The sequence below is a fragment of the Gallus gallus genome, chromosome 3 (genome assembly GCF_016699485.2).
Source record: "Gallus gallus isolate bGalGal1 chromosome 3, bGalGal1.mat.broiler.GRCg7b, whole genome shotgun sequence".
Classification (NCBI taxonomy): domain Eukaryota; kingdom Metazoa; phylum Chordata; class Aves; order Galliformes; family Phasianidae; genus Gallus; species Gallus gallus.
In genome coordinates this window covers 34,753,459-34,776,345 of record NC_052534.1, presented here as the reverse complement: position 1 = coordinate 34,776,345, position 22,887 = coordinate 34,753,459, and the positions used below count along the sequence as shown (strand labels likewise).

General features: G+C 37.2%; 1 protein-coding gene and 1 long non-coding RNA gene across 5 annotated transcripts in view; one reads left to right on the top strand and one right to left on the bottom strand.

The window, feature by feature from the left end:
• AKT3 (AKT serine/threonine kinase 3) overlaps positions 1-22,887 on the bottom strand; it is a 144,592-nt gene that overhangs the window by 19,942 nt on the left and 101,763 nt on the right. For 3 of the 4 annotated variants that reach the window (XM_015283981.4, XM_040697411.2, XM_046939379.1), the window contains exons 7-10: positions 20,493-20,558; positions 19,861-19,929; positions 11,714-11,836; positions 10,571-10,699 (exon numbers count right to left, since the gene is read on the bottom strand). In XM_015283981.4, coding sequence (XP_015139467.1) covers positions 10,571-10,699; positions 11,714-11,836; positions 19,861-19,929; positions 20,493-20,558 — 387 coding nt within the window. The remainder of the gene's footprint in view (positions 1-10,570; positions 10,700-11,713; positions 11,837-19,860; positions 19,930-20,492; positions 20,559-22,887) is intronic. The other variant, XM_046939380.1, reaches the window with a different exon arrangement.
• On the top strand, positions 14,759-21,476 carry LOC124418350. Its single transcript, XR_006938899.1, has 3 exons — positions 14,759-14,939; positions 20,025-20,148; positions 21,137-21,476. It is a non-coding gene; the product is annotated as an uncharacterized LOC124418350 (long non-coding RNA).

Sequence of the window (22,887 nt, the reverse complement as noted above, 5' to 3'; positions counted from 1 at the left end):
AACTTTCATACAGATGAAGTTCCACGCTTTCGTCCCCAACATTAAAACTGTCACATCATTTGAGCGTATGAATTCCCCTCCTTCATCTGCTTCTTCTACCACCACCATGTGGGCCCGAGCCACTGCGCTGAGATCTACTTGAGGTTTTAGGAGATGGGAGCTTCAGTGCAATATGACTTCAGCATCTGGATAACATTACAGTCAGTCACTCATCCCTGTTTTACATCTCACATCATTACTGTGCCCAGATGATTTCCCAGTGTCAAGTAAAGCATGAGGTGGGCTCACAGAGGTTCAGTCTGGATGATACCACAGATTATGGGAAATAAAACCCAGGAATTGATCTCATTTTTACTACTTGAATATATCTCACTCCCTTTGTGTTTCAGGCTCTAGTTCAATGACTGGTTCTTCCAGAGGCAGTACTGACCTGACACAGCCTCCCGTATCTTTTCCCTTGCCACAACCTCACTTGCCATGTCAAAGTGTTGCAACACACTACATTGGAAAGAAAAGTTTTACCCTGGGCTATTTGTAAGTCACCTTGGAACCTGAGCCCCTACATTGCCACCGGAGCAGCTGTAGCAGCACATGAGGAGGCAGAAGTGGAAAGCCCAGGGTAGGTGGTGTCAAACACTCCTATCACAGAAAGAAATGCCTGCAGTCCTCATCACAGGAGCTGTGCGGACTCTCACTGTTACTCCTGTGCATGCAGAGAGCTGCAATAGCCATCCTCACCTAATGGGAAGATGAAAGGCCCAATTCTCTTCCCAACCTGTATTTCTCCAAAGTACTATGGCACTACAAAAGGGCTCCAAAGTGGGTAAAAACTAAGTGCTGCACTGAAACCATTTCATTTTTATGGGCACTGATGCCGCTCTAAAACTTATAGCTGCAGTAAGAGGACAGAGTCTGCATTTATATGAATGCTTACTTTAAAAACTGCACAAGTGCTACCAAGGTTTGTATGTTTCTAGTTTTAGATAAACATGCAAGAAGTTAAGTAACATACAGACTTTCTAACAACCAAGACACATCAGTCATGCATCTGCTTCCAGGCACATGGAGGTATTTCTGTGCTTTTATGGATGTTTAGAGGTACTGGACATTATAATTTCAGCTAAGGGAAAACTATTTATTTACTTTAGAAATTTCATTTGTATTGTGCTCAGAAGGCAACAAAGCACAGCTCTCATTCTTATGTCATAAGCTAAAACAGTATTATACAGTAATATACAATCCATAGAATTGTGTGCCCATTTAATTCACTGTAAAATGTAGTGAAAACATATATTATCTTTACATCTTCAGTAGCTAAAGCCAAAAGTTTTCTGGGCTGCTGCAACTTGAGATACATATGCAAACTGTTATTCATGGGAGTTTGGGGCAGAAAGTAAGGCAACAGGCAATTAAATGAGTCGAAGCTGACGCAAACACAAGCCATGCTTTTACATGATTCTGTGAAAATCTTCCGAAGGGTAGCAGTCTACATAACAGGTAAAACCTGTGACCATCTGAAGTTAATCATATATTTCCCCTTTACTTCAGTCAAACTAGGATTCTCCAACATGTCAATAATCACATAACACTGCACAAGGTGTGACTGCCCTGGACACAAACTAAACATAGAAGATCTCTTCATTCAATTTATCGGTATTTTCTTGAAACAAAATATCTCTGATAAACATCCTCTGGAAGGTTTTTGGTTGCACAGCAGAAATTAACACAGTCAAGAAATATATTTCCCACAGACCACTAAAAATTCATTCCTTGCTGTAACTTCTGGACTCTGAAAGTGTACACAAATACAGGAATAACTGTGTGAATGAAAGGCGTAGTACAATTCACTGTTGATCTTCTGCACACTGTTGTCACTATTGGGTTTTATCTTTAAAATAACACTATCACAACTCATTTTGGTACTTCATGCTAGATAACCAAGGCGACTCATTGGAAAACCAATAACATTTTTGACCTAGTTATGGTTACTCTTAATATACTAAATACAGACTCTACAATAGGACATTTAAAACAAATAGCTTGCTCAATCAATAATTTTGTCAGAACAGATGGGAAAAGATTTAAACATCTAAACAAACTGTCTGCACACCTATGTTGTGATAGAAAACTGAGAACTTGGATACACCAATGTACTGTTAATTTAAGGGGAAAAAACTGTTTTCAATTAACTTTACGGTTCAGGTGGAGTGTATGTTACCTAAGCAGTTCTGGTAACCCTTCACACAATTTTATTGCTACAGTTGTTGGTTTGCTAACAAATATTCATCCATATATTCAACAAAAGTTGGAAAGTATGTTTGCTACAACTTTCTATCGATTGCAGTAGGTACTGAAGCAAAGTTTATGGCCCAACACTAACAAACTAAGGTTATAAACATTTCTTTATTGAAGCAGACATTTATCCCAAATGTTAAAAAATTCTTCCTGCAGAAAGGCATGTTTGCCAAATATGATACACATTTAGGAACCATCATAAAAGAACCTGCAGACATCCTCATATCTCTATTACCACTGTACTGGCAGTACACTTCACAATATGCATTAACATAAAATGCAAGATGTAAGAAAATAACAAATAATGACAATATTGTGATAATTTTTTTCTGGTTGCTTGTCATTCTTGATGAAAGCAATTTGATTTTCTACCCACAGTAAGCAGCATTTATTCAGTTTTTGTTTATTGTTCACTGCTCTCAGAAAAACTGAAGGCTTATGCTGAGATGGAAATAATGTTTGTATTGATTAAATGAAAATTAAGGAAAAAAATTTCAAGTGTGCTATTGACAGTCTTTGTAAGAATCGTAGTACTTTCTTGCTTTACACAAGAATGTGTTTTTTATTAGAAATCTGCCCTCTGTTTGACAGTTCTGGTTTGAATATAATGGTTTATTTTTAGGTAATGCTGAGCTACTCCGTTTTCTGGTCTTTTGTTTGTTTTACTATTTTTGCATATTTGTTACATCTTTCCCCTTGAGAAGTCTGATAGTGCGTGTAGACAATTAGCTTTTGTGTCTGGTGAGATCAACCACATTGCACAAAAATTCAAATTCATGTTATGTCAGTGGCTATCTGGGTTCGTGAGAACGTACACCTCTTCTGCTACTCATAACTAAGCGATGCTTCCATACTCCCATCTTTTGATCCTGATGCTGCTGATTGCAAATCAGCTCTGGATACCTTCCCTTGTTCACATTCCATCGCGTTCACCCCAGGGCCCTGCTGGCAATGCCAAGCTGACAAAAATGCTCCAATTGAAATTACTAGGTTTTTGATGACTTAGGCGTGTAAGATGACACTGTGGTACACTAGAATATAGGAAGTGATAACAAATGAGAAAAAAAGGTCACATCTGAACGAGGTACTTGCATCTCAAAATAAAAAGAAAAAATTGTATGTCCATTTTCTTTCAAAGTAAAAATTAATTTGGGGTTCTACTGTAAAGAGAAAATTCCTTATTGTAAAAGCCACACAAATCAGAAGAGAAAATATTTTCAGGCATAGATGCTCTTTCTCCTTCCACTCCCCACTGGTCTTCACCCAGGAATAAAACATAGCCAAATACACAACAGACAGCTGTTCAAGAGCACACGCCAACAATGAACCACATTTCCACAGGTAAAACAAATTCTATTGTGTCTCTAATAAGAAACACATTATGCACGAAGTACCTCGGTAAACAGAGAGTAAATAAACTTGAACTATCCTTTTGAAGCCAAAAGAAAATCAGTGAAGCAGAATACAACAACATAACTACAGTGTCTTCCTACTAAGCGAACTAAATGTGTTTTAAGGAAAATGAGTACTGGTTATGAGAAGTTGAGAGTTTGGGGTTTTAAGCAAAAGCTTACAACCAAAAGCACGGCATTCCCTGCCACTATGAAGCATTGTCTCATGCTATAGATGAAAACAAACATCAAAATAAAACATATTTATGGCTTCAGCATTGGTAGAAAATAGCGATTGAAATATTTATCAAATACTTCTTAATTTATGGAGTAAAATACATCTTATCAATAGAAATTTTTTTAGAGGAGCCTCCTTTCTGCAAGACAGATATTTATGTTAAAACCCCATTAAACTAATGGAAGGCAATAAACAAATCTTCAGCCCTCGTGCTGACGGTAGGTCCTTGTGTGAGACACACAGAAAACAACCATTTTTTTATTGTTGTTGATTATATCTTCTCTACTTTCTCAGCTTTATATCCATCTGTATGATGAAGAGGTAATTCTGCCCATTACAGATTAGCTCTAGTTGAACAGCTATCCCCAAGAAAATTATTACATGCTTACACACATACAACACTACAAATACATGATGTTACAGAACAACTCTTCCAACAGCACTCTCTTGAGCATGGAAAACAGTTGATTTGAATACATGGTTTAAAAAATCAGACAAAACATAATTTCCACCTTTTCAAGTCTCTGGCTGATAAAAATTATGTTCTATCCTTAGACAAAACAACCCCATACAATATACACAATATACTTTCCTAAATTTACACTGAACACTCATAGGTTCCGTTTCTTTTTACCACAAATTTTGAGGGTATTGTGGTTTGTTTTTTTTTCCATTGTTGTTGGGGGGGTAGATGGGGAGCACTCTATTTTGTTCATTCTAACTTGGCGATCAAAGAATTTTTATTTTTACACTATTGCAGAAGTGCATTTTTCTAGGTTTCCAAAACCACCTTATTCAACCTTCCCCATCTGTCACCATCTGCTTCTTTTTAGCATGTACTTTTTGTGTGATCACATAAGCATGTGAAAAATAACTAACATTCAGATGATTGTCTGCTGGTACATTTGAGGACTGGGCATAATAAAAGTGAACTGCCAAAACGTACTTAACACTTCTAATTTTGTTGGGTCTTGCATGTAAGCTACATTTGATTTTCAAACTGTTTTACAGTTGGAAAGTTGATCAGGTACTCTAACAGTAAAACTGAGACTACATAATTAGCTCAGCACTAAAAAGATTATATTCAAAGACAGGAACAAAACCCAGAAATATATCCACACGAGTTCACACATCCATCTTGACTGAGTCTGTCTGCACAATGTTGCCTGAGGCATAGGATAAGATGCTACAAGAAGCCTGCTGCTGGACAGTCACAGCCTGTGTCTTCACTGTGCACTGCCAGAGGACAGGGAATAAAGGACTCCCATAATTACAAGCATATACGAAACCTTAAGGAAACGCCAGAGGAGGAAAGAAACTAAAACGAGAGTAGAAATGCATGGAAATGCAATCCATTCTTTGCAACGCAGCAGATACTGCTCCTAGGTGCAAAGTAATTGGAAATTGCTATTGAGCCACAAGAGCCAGAGGGTGGAGGTGTCTATTTCCAGAGCTCTATCACACTTCAGCACACCATCCATTTCTGCATGTAAATGTCCTTCCTAATCAAGCTTTAATACAAAAAGAACCAAAAAAAGTACGAAGCTAGAGAAACAAATGTACCTCCCAGCCTCCAAATAGATATTACCTTCATTCTACAAAAATTTCATACGTGAAATTTTTTTGTCTTGTTAGAGACAGCAGTGCAGGCTTCAGTCTTAAAATACATTTGTACTAATATAGACAACTTGGTGTACTGCCTCTCTGTCCCCTCCTGAAAAAAGAATCAAGAGCAGTGAAGAAAATAAAAAGAATCCCAATAGCAAGTGAAATCATCCCCTGCCTCAGATAAACCCAACATGCCACCAACCGGAAGGCTGTTCATAAATACAAATGAGAACTTGTTCTCTAGAGCGTGATGGAAGACAAAGGACAAAATAAAGTCCCTTTTTCACTGTTTCTCCTAGCAGTATTGTTCCAACTCTTACAGTTCCTACTGTTCTTACAGCCTTGTGAATGCAGTTGTCATCTAGAAACGTCTTAACAGCTGTTTTACCTTAACATATGTCACTTTCCACTAGTTCTCTTCTTTCCTATTCAACTTGCACTATCCAATAGTTCTAGACCTGGAAAACAATGGCACATACCTATCATTTATACAAAAGCTGCATAGAATTTCAAAAAGCAAATCACTTAGATGCCTCAATTGTCTTCAAATGCAAATAAAACGTAAAGGAAAAGGAGATAAAAAGGCACAAGCCATAACAAAAATAATTCCGTCCTTCTATGTTCCTAAACCAACAACTCTGCACCTAGCTCCTCTCTATATGAATTCAATCATCAATTTCTACTGCCTTTCATCTCTGCAAAACACTTTATTACTTTCTGTTAAAGGAAAATTAACAAAATAACATAATTGTCTTTTGTTCAGCTCAGGTTTGCTTTCCCACCCACAACCACACTTTCATCCATAACGAAAACCTCTCATTACTAAGCTGTGTTTCCTGGCACCTTAATCTTCCTGGGAAAAAAAATCAGATTCATTTTTTTTCTGAATTTCTTTTATCTCCCATTAACCTTTCTCATTACTCTCACCTTTACCTTATTGAAATACATCTCTCAGTCAATTCAAAAAGTAAAGAAAAAAAGGCAGCTTTGGCTATATTAACTACACAACTTCATTTTTTCTGCTGCACAGCATGCCCACTCAGAGGACTCAGCCCTCTTGTTTCATCAAATTCTCCTCAAATAAGCAGCTTCATGCTTTCCACCACACCTGAAGGAGCTCCTCAGTAACATTCTTATTGCTACTTTTATCTGCATTAAAGTCCGCCTTTAAAACACTGCTCTCCTATGAATGCCTGCAAAAAATTAAAACACTGATTTTCATCCTACTCTTATACGCTGTTTCCTGGTGGGTCCCTCTGTGCCTATATCCATTAGATTCAACTCGTATCAGACAAGTTATGTGGCAGATCACTATATTCTCAGTCCAAAAAATTATCAGACTACCTCTGGTAAATATCTTGACCCAATATAAGCAAGCATTGTAAGAATGAAATAAATGCACAGCTGCACCAGTCTATAGCCAAATGTATAGCTGCCTCTATTACAGCATTTTATAACCTACATGCACTACAACATTCCAGAAAAATTCAAGTTCAGTTCTTGTAGCACATGGGAAAAGTTTCTTGCTGTGACAAATCAGACTGATTTGGATGGTGCCAGCAGTGTAGGGCATCATGCTTCTCCCTTGCTGAAATTCAGCTGCTGACCTCCAACAGCCAAGTTCTACGTTTTGGGTCATTCACACATCAAAGCCATAGCCTTCCCCAAAAGTAAAAGGTATAAGTAAGAAATTAAGTGAAGTATGAGGAAAGAGGGATTACTTCTTGATAAAAAGACTTTAACTTTTTGTTTCTGTAAGGTAAATCTCGGGGAAATAATTAATTACAGATGGTCTCTCTCACTCTGCTTTCTAAAAGTAAGACTTAAAAAAGGGGGGAAAAAAAAAAAGGAAAAAAAAAAGGCCAAACAAGCATTGTGTAACATACAGCATAACATTTCTTTCCTCTGCACTGGTAAATTATAAAACATTCTCACACCTATCAACCCAGTTATGAATCCATTCTGGTGTTATTTATTGTCATACAGCCGTAAGTGGCTGTAAACTGCATAAATGATATTGCAGTGGCCTTGCTGAAATATTTTTAAATAAAAGACTACTCCTCTTAAAGGAATGTCATCTCATAAGGAATTGAACTGAAATGCAGTCAGAAGAGTGTATTGTCACATAAGAAATTACCCTCATAAATAAATAATCTGAGCTAAAGGAAATTTTATTTCTTTGCCCAAGTAGCTTCATTTCTTAAATATTCTGCTGAAGAAAGTAGATTATAGAGGTGTGTATCTTTATTAGTATGTCTCTGACCCCTGACAATGAGCTGCAAACTATCAAAATCCAAACTGCTTTTAAATATCTCACGGGTGCATTTACAAGTACAAGCACTTTCTCAGTTTTCTCTTTTTCTTCATTAAGTATGTGACACTGTTTAGAAAAGCAATGGTCAAACAACTGAAGTCCAGCTGTAACATTAAGCTCTCATGATCTGCAATTAGCCAGAAGTCCATAAGTCTTTGCCATCTAATAATGACTTCTAGGATCTGAACTATATGAAGTGAGTTTTGCATGTTCATTCCCTGACACACACACACAAAAATACTGGAGCACCCTGTTTCCCTGTATCAGTCAGCTGTCCCAGGTATGGAAATAGACACAATGGTTTCATGTGATCAAACACTACTGTCACAGCAGAGAATACTAAAGGTAAAGGCTGGGTGTTTTTTTCCTAATAGCATTCATCTACTGCTAACGCTATCCTTCTAAATTAGAACTTGTAGATAAAAGCATTAAGTCTTCTCTTGCTATCCCAGTAACTTAAATTTTGTCTAGGTTGCTTGCTCTAAAACCTTTATCTCTGATGTAAAAGGGAATGAGTTCTGTGCTTGTCAGGGTTAATGAGAGGTCAGTTTCACTCCAGATAAGTTTGTACAGCGTAGGTCTCCAAAAATACTCATAACGGGAGGTGAAGAAGAGTGGGACAGCTAGAGAGCAGAAAGGCAAATTGGATCAATTAACTTGTGGAAAGTGTCTAAAATCCAGGATGATCTATTGCCAAGTTTGATGAAAAAGAGGTAACGTTTCCAAACCTAAGATATTGAGAAGTAGATGAAAGCAACTAGACAGGACATCTGCATCTTAGAATGTTTTCAGGACTGCTGACAAGAAGACAAGAGGGTAAGAGGTGGGACTGGCAACTGTAGTCTGTGCAGAGATGATAGTATCATCCTTTGTGCTCTTCTATGGCTACAACAGATTCTGAGTACAGAACACAATGGCCAGTGTACCAAGCCAAACAGGTGGAAGTGTGAAATCATCCAAGCAGCCATAAGATTCAAAGCTAGCTAAGAATAACTCTGGAATCCTTAAATGCAGGTAAATGCTGAGTGCCCCTGCAGTAAACATGAAGGAACTATCAGAAAGTCAAAAGTCTCAAACACTCAAACCTGACCATTCTCACATCTCACAGCCACTAGTATCCAGAAGGTGATGTCTACCAGTTTCCTAGACATCCCTTAATTGTACAGTTCAGAATGAGAAATCAAAGGCAATCTAACCAGCTTGTTCAAAGAGGCTCCAGGGCTTACTGCTGCTGCTGCTCAGAATTCAATACTCCCAAAAGGGTACGAGGGTGAAGAGCCATGCTGAATCAGAGCCTCTTTATCCCCTTCCTTTAAACTAATGCACATTCTTCTTCAAAGAACATTCTGAACAGAATTTTGCTGGTGGTACTGAGCAGCTGCAAGAGGTGGAGGATCTTTTGATGTATACGTCTTGGAAAGAAAAGCAGGACTGAAGGACATAAAACGTGAACATAGGAAGTTCCATACTAAAATGTGGATTAACTTCTTTACAGTAAGGGTGACGGAGCACTGGAACAGGTTGCCCAGAGAGGTGGTGGAGCTTCCTTATATGGAGATATGCAAGACCCATCTGGATGCCTACCTGCATGACCTACTGTAGAGTACCTGCTTTAGCAGGGAAGTTGGACTCAATCTCCTGAGGACCCTTCCCACCCCTGCCATTCTGTGATTCTGTGATACTGTGAAGTCCTTTCAGTTGCCTAGAAAGTTGTCTCAGTATCAAGTGCGTGTTAATGTATCGATTCATGATCCCTGAATACAGGCAAAAATGGAAATACTGGCTAATTCAGGATCCTGCCATTAATAAATAATGCTCTCTCTCTCATGTTAGTATCAGAGTTGCATTTGCGAATGCTGGGGGAGAGGCACCACAGTCAGTACTGCTGACTGAAGCCAAAGAGGACAAAAACCCAAAGTTGAGTGTGGTTCCCTGGCTTTTTTTTTTTTTTTTTTTTTTTTTTTTTACTCTCTCTCAATGGCAGAGCTGTCCTCACTGCCATTGGAGCAGATCATTTGACTGACTCGAGTTTACACAGTAGACTTCACAGTGGCCAAATCAGAGTTGTGAAGGGAACCAAAACAACGTTCTTATGTCCATCTTTTTGGCAGTTCTCAACAAATGTGATGTTTTACACTCTGAGCAGTGGCAACCTGTAAGACAGAGCTGAATATTCTGCGGTGGCATCTCAACATACATTCAGGAAACAGCTAGCTCTTGCTGCCTACCTCAGACAGTTCTGAGGTTGATACACTCAGCTGTTTATCAGAAATATCTAAAATTTCAACTCCCTGCATCTGGAGAGTTCAGATAAAACCCAGCAAACTCAGTTCCTCCCTCCTGTCCAGGAAAAGTACGCCAATTTAGTTACACATCTCAGTTAAGTAGAATCATATGTTCCAAGTCACAGATAGATTGAAGATTATTTCTGAAGAAATTATTGAGAGATAAAAGCTTTATCAGAGAAAGACAAACACGAGAAGGAAAATATATGTTAAAGGTGATATTAGACGCTAAAAAGCATAGCATCACTATACATACAATCACTAAAAAGCAGAAGCAGTAGCATGTAAAATTCTAAACTAAAACTGTATAGTATTAATCAGGCAGACTGTCAGTTCTTAACCACAATGAACAGTGTTCATCATACAAACACTGCAGTCTAAAATTGAATGAAAAATAAACATTTTATACCACATTACAATAGTATATTCTAGATCATACCTCAGGCGCCAGGTATTCTGGAGTACCACAGAATGTTTTCATAGTTGCTGCATCTGTGATTCCTTCTTTGCAAAGTCCAAAATCTGTAATCTTTATATGCCCATCTTTATCCAACATTAGATTTTCTAACTGTGTGTTGGGGAAAAAAAACATTCCCTTAGTACTTCTGAACAGGATAGGCTGCTGCACTACATCAACTTTTTAAATTTTAACAACAAACATCAACGTATCATTCCTCAACCAAACAACTGCATGTATTTGCAATATGCCACAGTATTCCATGTTATTAAAACAGATTCTACTACCAATTCTTTTGCCCCAAGCAAAACTTGCCTACCGCAGCTTTCTTCTCTTCAGTTCCTGCACAAGAGTGTCCATGAATGAACTCCACAGCTACACACAAATAATGTGAGAATGTAAAGAATTTGGGCTTTTCACAAAACCAAAATGATCTCATCAAAGAAATTTGAGGTTCTTCCCACATAAGTTTGAAAAAATTCCCGTTGAAAGCAGGATTATTTTCCAAAGAATACGCCCACATTGTGCCACAGAGTATCTTCAGCACAACTTAAAAGGAGCTTCAGGCAACAGAGCGGGTAACACAGCTGCATACAAAAGCCAATCTAAGACAAACTGCATTCCAGCATTATCTATTTTTCCCAGTATATGAAAGACAAAATAATTTTAAAATTAAGGCTGAAATTCTTCTATTAAGGTACGCTAAACTATTTAACATGGTTTCAAAACATAGAAGACCATATTTCTTTGGTGAAATATGCAGAATACCATCACATTTCCCGATTCCCCACTTCCCTTCTTTGGAGACATTAACTATTTGAGATTGGTCTCAAAATATGAGCTAAGTTGTAAGTAAAAAGGGGAAAATAGAAAGGATTGGAGGTTTAAATCTCCTTCAACTAGCATCACTAAGGAATGCTTTTTTGATCAATGTACCTATAGATTACTGTGTCAAACTGGTTCCTTCAGCAAACAGAGAACTTCACACTGAACGCAGACTTTTTCTCCATTAACTCTGAATAGTGCAACTTTATAATTACTTTGTGTTTGTCCCAACAGTCTCTGCAAAAACAAAAATTTTGATTACTTTTTTTTCCTTTTTTTTTTTTTTTTTTTTTTTTTTACCTTGAGATCACGGTACACAATCTTCCCAGAATGCAGATAGTCCAGAGCTGAGACAATTTCTGCACCATAGAAGCGTGTGCGGTCCTCTGAGAACACCCGCTCTCTCGACAAATGGAAAAACAGCTGCGGGGTAAACAGCAGGGACAGGATTGTAATAATTACTGATTTAGTGGGGGAAATTAACACAAACATAAAACACCTCTCATCACCATATTGTGATGATAGATAGTATACTCTCAGTGGACACTCAGCACTCTTAGACAGCAGCTGGCTTATCTTTTCCAGGTTTCCAAAGGGAGAAAGCGAGCTGTTAAATCAGCGTTTTAATCAATATACCAATCTTGTTTAAGGCATTCTGTTTGCTACTCATTTAACCTTCAGTTACCAGAGGAAAAAAAAAAGAAGTATGCGGCAGAAGCATTCTGCACTTCTCCCTCCACCACTTCCTCCTATTTTTATTTTAAGCCACTCAGGAACGTCACTAAAACACCCAGAGGCTGGTTCCACCTCGAGTTTTCAGTAAGTTAGTAACTTCTCTTCGCACTGAAAAGACGTCCAGTTTTTGAGCAGCCTGAACAGGTGAGCTGGCATTTTACACAAACAGCAAATTCATAATGCTAATGATATTACAGTCATTAGAAAAAAGCAAACAGACAGCTGCTAAGGGCTTATCTACGATTTCATCTTTTTCTGTATATCTTTGCAAAGTTTCTTTGGTATTTTTAATCTCTTTCTCAAAACTTCATAATTAACACTAATTTGCAGACAATTCTTTAACTGAAATCTTACAGAGAAAAATATTCATCATTATGTATTGCCAAAAATATCATCTGCAATGAAAAAGCATAAGGTGAAGCCAGAGTTCTGCAGGGTTATCAGTGTCTTATCAGATAAAATATCACCCATGGAACCAAAGCAAGACACATACACATACGCAGAATTTGGCTATATAATTCAAAGTCACTCTAAATTGGTAGTTTTATTTAGTATGTTAAGAATGCTTGGGAAACTCTTTAAATAAATATTAGTAAATATGCTTCACTTATCTACTTAAGGCCAAAGAGGGTCTTCAAACCATCCTTCAAGTTATGATGGTTTTTGAGTTTACAACAAAAGCTAATGATCAACACAACGTAAGTACAGAAAATAGCATTTTATACATTAAATACAGTGTCTTTTTTAATTCAAAGGTTCAAATATCAGACAGTTGAGAATTCCAAAATAGGAAGGCAGGTTAAAAAAAAAAAAAAAAAGACACCACAACCCAAAATCCAATCATAAGCCCTATCTGTCAAAACCACAATGTACTTTTCACCCACAGGAAGTGTACACTGTTCAGATGGCAAAGAAGAATGCAAAAATTGATGCAGTTATTTTCAATGTATAGCCTTTTCAAAATCCAATTAAAAACTCAGTCCTGCTCAGTGCTCTGAAAGTAATGCCTCCTGCTTTATTATGCTGACCCACGAGGTCAAAGGTGGATATTGGAGGTATGGCAGTAGAGACTGACCTTTCCTGCCAATATTCCATTACATTTTGTTGCTGTGTGACAGATGGCAGCAGAGGGACAGTCTGACAAATTGTCATCTGACATGGAAGTGCGTAGGAAACACAGGTGTGGAATTGAATTCCTCCATGCGAAAAAAAATTGCAAATATTGACATTCATTGACGCTTGTTGAACATTTATGGAGACCAAACAGTGGATATGAGCACAGGGAGGAGGTGGGCGGTGACAGTAGCATGAAAGTCAAGCCACATTCTGCTGCACCACAAAATGAAGAGCATCTGAGTCAGCTCATCCGTGTGAATCGGAGGATCACAACTAGGGAACTGTATACTGAGCTGAGTATCAGCTTCAATGCATTGGAAACAACAGTGGCAACACTGGAAAATCACAAAGCTTGTACCAGGTGGATCCCATGAACGCTCACACAGGAACAGAAAGAACACTGTATGCACATTTGTCAGGACCTACTGAACTAATACAAGGCTGAAGGTGACTGCATCTTTACCAGTGAAAAGATGCTGTGTCACCACTCTGAGCTGGAGTCAAAATGGCAGCCAATGAAGTGGTGATGTGAATTCCCCATTGAAGAAAAAGTTCAAGATGCAGCCCTCAGCACGTACAGTCTTGTGCAGTGTCTTTTGTGATAGGAAAGAGGTGATCCTTGTGTATTGCCTGGATCCTGGACAAACCATCAACTTTGACTGCTACATCACAACACTGACCTAGCACACTGTCAGTTTTGTCTGCGCTGCCCCACCATACCCACTGTATAGTCTGGATATGGAGCCTTCTGACTTCCATCCGTTTGGGCTGATGAAAGACAGACTGCATGAGCAACATTTTCCTAACAATGCCACCATTACAGCACCTATGAAACAGTGGGTCACCTCCACTGGTACAGATTTTTATAAGCACAGCATGCAGGTTCTTCATCGCTAGTGAAAATGCATAGCTATTGGTGGTGACTATATTGAAAAATAATGACCAGTTAAAAAACTAGCAATTGTTCTGGATTTGCCAAGGAGACTATGAGTCACTGGGTACATTTATTTTAATGTTACATGCAACCAGAATTCCTAAGCTCAAGGCAGAATTCTAACCAATGTGTCCAGAATGTATTAAAAGCTTCAAATCCCCTCTCATCAGTAACTCAGGATGCCGACACATGCAGTTGATAAGGAAATTAAACACTTCCCTTACATATTTAAAAACAACAACAAAAACAAACAAAAGCAAACAAAACTGGCTTTTTTTCAACTTTATCTTGGCTCAGAAAGAGCCAATTTCCAAGCAAGAGACAGCTTAAGTAGATGAAAGTCAGTTAGGGTTCTCCTCCTGAGTGAAGAGCCAAGTTACTCTTCCTGAGCTATTTATTCACTGGAATTGCACAGCTGTTCCCACTGCAACCATTGTACCCTCAGACTGCAGCTAGTACAATATACAAAACCAAAGTCAAAACTCCCCTACAGACGGTGGTGGATCAATCTCTGCTTCCCATGCATATGAACCGTTGGCATAAGCAAACAAATGTTCAAAGCAGATTCTTCTGTGAATCAGAAACCCTGAAGAAAACACTGAAAGACACGTACATGCAGTCAGTCTGACGTCTGCACCCACTAGTTGTGACTAACCATGTGTGAAACAGCAGGAATCTGAGGCCTTACTTCCCTAGCCGGTAGAGTGGGCAGAATGTCTGATGGCAAATATGAACTATTTTGTGAGTAAAACATTATCATTTTAATGCGGTTACTTGTCGCAAGCATTCTTCATACTACTTTAGCACCTAGGACAGTCATCATACCATATATGCTAGTGTTCAATGAAGAAATGATGTAAAAACGCATGTTAAATGTAAATGAGGTAAATGTTAAAGATGCTAGAGTGAATTTGAAAATTGTAACAGAAAAATCTAATTCCATGAAGTTACAGCAGGATTTTCAGCTAATCATTTTGTTTACTATTCCAGAATAATCAGGTCACTAGGCTCTACTCACAATTGACATAACGTGAAGTCTGGATTTATTATGTCTGGGAAGGAAAAGAAGAAATCTGGTGGCAGGTTATAAAAAAGCTTCCAGCATTTGCACTATTTATCGATTTGCAGTTATTAAACAGGAGAGAGTCACAATTGCAATAGAAATAGCTTTGGCACAAAGAAAGCCATTCTGCACATAATTTTATGATGGCATACATGAGGGTGCTATAGTTACAGTGAGGACTGTAGCTATAAATTTCCTGGTATGTCTGTATTTAAAAACTAAACAACAATGTTGCCATGGTGGTTTTTTTCCTAATAAGAAATGATAATGGAAATGGTAATGGAAAAGATAATGGATCTTTACAAATAATAACAAAAGTCAAATATAAAAGCATACTCAATTGCAGAGTCAAGAATTCCAAATACATGTAAAACCCAACCTTACATGAATCAATATATTCAACTCCTACACGTTAGTGACCTATTGAGCATGTTGAATGTTGTATGACTGGCTCTTGCTATTGCACATTGGGTTTCCTCAGCTCTGCAGTTAAGCACAGCTTATATTTTTTTGGTAGAGAAGCAACAACTTTGAAATTTAAAACTATTTGTTTATTGTTTCTGACTATATAGCACTTCCAAACAAATTCTATGGCCAAAAAAATATAGGGCACCTGTTCCATACAGTATGAGCTTTAGGCCAAGGAAAACTCTCTCTTATGTAGAGTTCAGGAAAAGAAAACAGGACACAATGCAGATAAAAATAACAAAGCCTGCAATGATATTCAGTTATTTTTCATTAGGTAGGTTGTAAATCACCTTTTTCTTCTAGGCTGTAACAGCACTTGTTCAATTACACCAAAACATTTGGTTCTCTCTCACCTAATGAATTGAAGTAAGGGCTGCAGAAAATAAATGCCAAGTAGAACAGATTCAGAATTCTGGTGTAGACCTGAACAAATTTCAGTGTCTAATTTTATTACACAGATAATTACCAATTAAGTTAGTTACAAAGTATAGAATTTTAAATTATGCTGAAAGTGCAAAGCACAAAAGTTAATCAACTTACTAATCAAATGAATCAGTGTATTCTGCAGAGTAATGTGTGTGATAGATTTCACTCCTAAAGCTTTCCATCCTTTAATACACAATACCAGAAATAAAAAATGGGAAACATACGCTCTGAAAGTATTCCCCAACACCAGAGCCACTCTTAGTATGTTTTTTGTATACAACTGTTTATACGACTTCATGCATTCAAGGAGCCAGGAGAACATTATAACATACTACTAACTTACTGTAATCACAGGGTTCTCAAAATAATATGAGTTATAAAAGAAAAAACAGGCACATCCATACAAGCAGGAAAAGCATTAATACAACCTTAAGCATTTTTTTTCAAACTGTCGATAAGACAGGAGCAGCAAAAAGTGAAGAAAAATGAAAGTCTTGTTAAAGTAGGTGCTTGTCTATAAGTACTGATAGTTCTACTTGTTTAAACATATTTACATTAATATTACGTATTTTCAATCAAAATCAAGAACGCAGTTTATTATACAATACTGCATATAGTTGGTTACTGTGAATTCATAAAACAGACTCAAAAACTGAGTTTGTGCTTCTCAACTAAGCCAGATGAACCTTTTCATTAAAATGAAATATCAATGTCTTGGTGCTACTTTAACGTAATTCCTTCACGGTAACAAACATATTAAGAAGTCAGCATAATGCCAGAAGCAGCATGCAAGCACTATACTATAGCATAATTTATGATCAATAGACATTGTTAAACACTAACAAAAAAAGTTAACATTTCACTCCATAACAAAGATTTCAAGACCATGTCCGTAAGTAACAGGAAATGTACCATAAGAGCTGCCAGTGTAAAAAAAATGCACTCAATATTTCTGTCTGAATAATCTACTTAAAAACATCTTCTAATATCTTGCTTTTATAAATATAGCTACAGAAAATACTATTTTAAAAGTGAAGTTAAAAGAAAATTAGGCACATTTATATTTTGTACACTGTAATAAGAAGCACACACATAGGCCAGTAAAATTGAAGCAGTTACTTTTTCTTCATAAAGGCCTTCCTTATTAACTGAGTCTAACTGCTTAGACATTAGGCAGGAAACATAAGGCTAAGATAAACTGTTACCAAATTTAACAGGGTTCTAGATTTTTAGTTGATATAGAGATTCTTATTTAGAATATTTTTAATAGAATTTATTTTCCTCCAGAATGAAATTCAGGGACTCCTTCTTTTACTGTTTTCCTTCTTAATCTCAGGAAGAAGAACTGCAGATTCCTAGTACTGACTGCATTTTCTAATTACTTTAACAGAGCAGAACTCTGTAATCTGGCCTTATCTTGCTTTCACCTGGGTCAGAGTCAAGGATACTGATAGAAATTTCAAGAACTCCTTCATTCAGGGGACTGTTTAGGTAACTCACTCCTGAAAGATATAATCCAAGAAAATTCCCAAGCAATTGACTAAGGCACAATTAATTAAGAAGTGACTTTAATCTAAAGGAAATTTGAACAGAAACACAACTGAATATAGCACCGTTCTGGAGAGAAACAAAAGCAGCATGGTACTGTTACAGACAATTTCCCACTGGAAAGATAATAATTAAAAGTTACATTTTCAACATCTTCAATAGTTAGAAACTGCTGAAACACAGAGAGCGCAGTGGAGGAAAACAACAGAAGACGAAAGTCTGTGTTGCAGTACAGGAGATAGGCTTCTGAACAGCTAATATGTTAGCTAATCCTGTATGACTTACTCTGATTTAACAAGGCTATTTTTACAAATATGAAATTGAATTTCTTAGCAGACAGTCACTGAAGTCTGAAATTCACACAGAAATTTGGTAAAACTAAATATTTTCTTATTAAAAAGGGCACCTTGTCTGATTATTCCAGATCATAACAGAAAAGCACTCAATAAATCAGAAGTGCTTCTTCAAGGAAAACTGCCCCCAAATAAAGGGCATTACTTCCCATTAGGGTGAAAATCTGTGCTTAGCTTAACTGAACTAGGCAACCACCAGAAAGAACACCAGACAGTAATAAACAACAGCATCATACCTGGAAAAAAGCAACCCATTCTTGGCAAAGTATATTACAGTCATTCAAGTCCCAATAGGCAAAAGCAGGTTGTGAGAAAGAAACACGTTTGGAGCAGCTGCCACAAAGGCACACCACCCAACACAGAAGGAGATGCGAGGTACATATGCTTAATGAAAACAGAGTATTAGAATATCTTCAATTGTAATAAAGGAGTCAAAAATGTTCCTGCTGGGCTCTCTTCTGCATTCGCATAGGACAGAAAGGCAGCTTTCAACAAAGCAAGCATCTAAACAGCAGGTCGATGTTAAAAGCATGCTTTCAAAGTATGAGATTACAGAGTGGTCCTGTACAGAGAAGACTTGGAAGAACTAGCTAGTTTAGAAGGAACCATTTTTAAAACTCATTGTAAACAGCACTCACTTAATATTTATGACCTAAGTTTAAAGCCAAATAAGCCAGTTGATTATTCAAAAGAAGGCTGTTACTTCATTACCACTGAAGGAAATTCTGTGAACAATTCCACTAGCCAACACTGATTCATTATCTGAGTAGGGTTAATAGATACAAAGTTAAGCCATTCTCCTATATGGGAACCCTGTACCACCACATTCAATGGTATAGGGTGACCATAAATTAGTTAAAATGAAAATGAGCCTCACACTAGGCCCAGAGATTGCCAGAGCAAGGAATGCAAAACAGGCACTCCTGGGGTGATCAGGCCTGAGGATTACAGTGGAGGACAGTTTTATTGTAGCAGAATGCAGCAAAAAGATCATGCAAAACATGACATCATGTTGCAACAGTTCCTCAATGTAGAAACAGTTTTCTAATTAAAAAAACAAAGAGAAAACAGTCCTTTAATGCTACTGGGCAGTAAATAGCATACAAAGTATCAAATTCCCCCTGGTTCACACTGCCACCAGACAGCCTAAATAGAGAAGTCCCTCAAAAGGCAGATGAAAGCTTTCCTCCTATACTGTAATGATGTTTAATTCCACTTGACTGGTACAGTTTTTTATACTCCACACTTCAGTGAAGAGCTGGAGGACAGCAAAGGCTTACAACATCACAAAAAGTTTTGCACCTACATTTAAATTTCCAGAGGGCGCAGCAAGCAAAGAGGAAGGAAGTAAAGAAAAATACAAACATCCCATTCTTTCCTCCTAGGTATTTGCAGTGGCTATAGCAAAGAAGAGGGCACATATTTCACATGAGAACAAAAGCAAGACTACCTTAGCTTCTTTATAGTGGCTTATAAACATGTTGTGCTATATGGACTTGTATATGCTGTAAGTACTTGAAGAAAGAAAATAAAATAACAAAGGATTTCTGCTTACCTCCCTACCATGAAATTATCTTTCAAAAAATAACAGCCTAATTTTTCAAGAATGGAGAAGCGTATCATAATTTTTAAAAAGTCAACTTTTTTTTTTCCCATTAAATAGTCAAAAAAAATTGCAAGAAAGACCCAACAACCAGTTCAAAGATAACAGAAAGTAAAGAAAGAGAGATAAATTAGGCCCTTTAAAGCGTGACCCAGTGACAGCACTACCATCATAAGCACAGAATGTCTTTTTTAGACTTACCTCTCCTCCATTAACATACTCCATCACAAAACACAAACGATCCTTTGTCTGGAAGGAATATTTCAAGGACTTGCAAAGAAAACAGCAAAAACAAAACAGTTACCAATTTGTGCTAACCTGGTTTCTTGCACTTTAACAGTATTTAATTTTCTCTTCTTAAACAGACAAGTCTGACTTGGTGAGAACTTCCAGGAAGCTACAATTTTAATTAATCTACCTAGAGCTCGAGATGAGTAAACACAAGAATTTCATGTCTTCACCCATGGGTTGCTTCTGCCGAACTAATTGGTATTTCATCATTTTATTGAAATCTCTGTAGTTTTTTTCTTTACAAAAATAACTTCCAGGACAAGTGTGTAAAAATCAGTAACATTTAAAAGAAAATGTTCATATATAAAAATTCCTGAACAGTTACTTTTACAGCTAAATGTGTTTTCACTCCATTTAAGCATTATGAATTTATTAGAAACTTTATTTCTGAACAGTTAAGTAAGTACATAACCATTATACATCATCATGAGAAAGACTTCAAAGTTTGTTTGCAGGATACATTCATACTGGACTATCCAACTTGTACAAAACTACTGCTTTAAGCTCTTAATGGCATGCAATATTTAGTTCCTAATACTTACTGTTAAAAAAGGATGTCTGGTGTTTTTCAATACTCTGCTTTCCGTAAGTGTATGAGCCACTTCATCCTAAGAAGTAAAAAGTACAAGAAGTAGGTTTTAATTAAGATACAAAACTGCTGTTAGTTAATTACAAGGAAGAACCTACCAGTGTAGGTATGGAAAATGAATGAACCTGCTCACACAAAAAGGAAGGAAGGACGGAAGGAAGGAAGAACGGAAGGATGGAAGGAAGGAAAAAAAAAAGAAAACATTAAAAGTACTAATTTCTTTTTAGAAAAAAAATGTAAAGTAAAATTAGAAGTTTAGCAACATACAATTTAACATATTTGATTTTTCTTCTAGTACTGCTTCAAAATGAAGTCTTGAAGTTTACAACCACTGCATGGCAGGAAAAAAACAATAGTCTTGGATTTGATCTTTTAAAAATACAGCCACCAGAACTGCAAAGTCACCAGAACTGCAAAGCTGTAATGTGCATCATCTGAGTGATGAATACAGACTGAAATTGAATCAGTTTGCAGGAAATGTACACAGCCAGTAGCTGACAGTCAATCATAGAATACAGTCTAATTTTGCAGCATTTTTCTGTTGTTTTTTTTAACATTGTATTGGTGTTTGTTTTGTTTTTCTTTAAAACCATTCAGCCAAAATGGAAGAAAGTCCATTCACAACCTATCCTCAACCTCTGCGCAATCCCACAGAAACCACATGAGAAGCACTTCTTGGGCCAGGCCCGCCCTGCTTCCCCAAGGTTGCAGACCTCCTCCAAGCAAGTCAAAGGATGGCCAGGGAATGCCCTGCCTCATTTCCAGCCTGCTTCTGAAAATGTGGCAATTCAGAGCAAGACAGCTGCACTCTCCTGTCCCTCAGACTAAATCACAGGGACTGCCATAAAACCCATACCAAAGGTGAAGAAACTCAGTCCCAGTGCGTATTTCTGCCTGGGGAAGCTCATCTGCCCTCTACCTGTCAGCTGTGTCTCCTTCCCTCTCTTGTCTCTCCCCAGGCAGGAAGGAGCCTGGATGGAGGGATCGAGGCCCCAGGGACAGGTTATGACCAGTGTTGCCCCCACATTGCCAAGGGCCTGACCAAAAAAGCCAAAAAGCACCCTGCTAGTTTTTGCCATTTACTGTGGCACTAAGCATCAGCTGAGTATTATACTGAACTGAAGACAAACCCGGTGACTAAAACACCAACCTAACACCATGCTAGTAGATTTATTTAAATAGAATATGCTTTAATATTACTGCAAATAATACTAATGTAAGATTACTGTCCTGGACATGCTTATCATGCTCTGCTCTGAAGATAAGGTATCATTAAACTAATCTACTAATTAAACTATTATTAAAGTAAACACAGATGTCAGGAGTTTTAAATTATGCTTTAAAAACTGTCAAAATAGGAAGTTAAAAAATAACAACAGAGTTCTCAGTAATAAATTCTGATGCCATCCAGTTAAGTAGTGGAGCATTACTGAGTATAGACACTACAGCCACATACTGGGAGAAAAACAAAAAATGCTTCAAGGAGAAAAGCTATTCTAAAGAATCATTCATACAACAAAATCAAATAAATCACTTTATCTTGGATCTGACAGGCAGTCTGTAATAAACAGTGATGTCGCAACAACAAATCTAAGAGACTCACCACCCATCTTTCTAATCTTCAACAATGTGATTTAGTCTGCAATACTTGTTCAATTGGTGATGTGGAAAAAAGGTATGAAGTACCATTCATAAACTCAGTAAATTTTATAATATGTTAATGACCTGGAGACAGAGTTAAGGGCTTATCTACAAATAAACTTTTAATATGTACATACGCAACATTGCAGTATATCCCTATAGAGACTTTTTACACTGCAATGAACAGGTTATTTTAATCATTACTTAAATTATTTACTTCTACCTTTTGGTATAATTTTCAATATTGTTAATGCAGAATATAAGGATTAATTACACATTCCTGCTAATTTTACTATTAAGCACTAACTTGATTTGTATTTTTTGAGTTTCCAAGTGCACACAAAATTGATTTGCTACTGACTCTATCCATGAGAAAGAAGATAAACTGAGACAGTATTGACTGTTTCCTGTTAATCTCATTCTTCATCAGCTGTGATCTGAGTAAAAACCTACCTAAACTGCTATTACCTTCATGAGGGAAAAAAAAAAAAAAAAAAAAAAAAAAATCATCTTTGAGGTTTCTATTCCTTTTTCAAATTTAACCAAGACTGATCAACACATTCAGAAGCTATTAGAATGAGAGTGACAGGCAGACACAGGCAGACAAATGAACGCTGAGATAGCTTGCAGAACACTGTAACCCTTCTTTTCATCCACAAGTAGAAAAATTGGAAAAACATGATGAATATTTGAAAATATATATCATC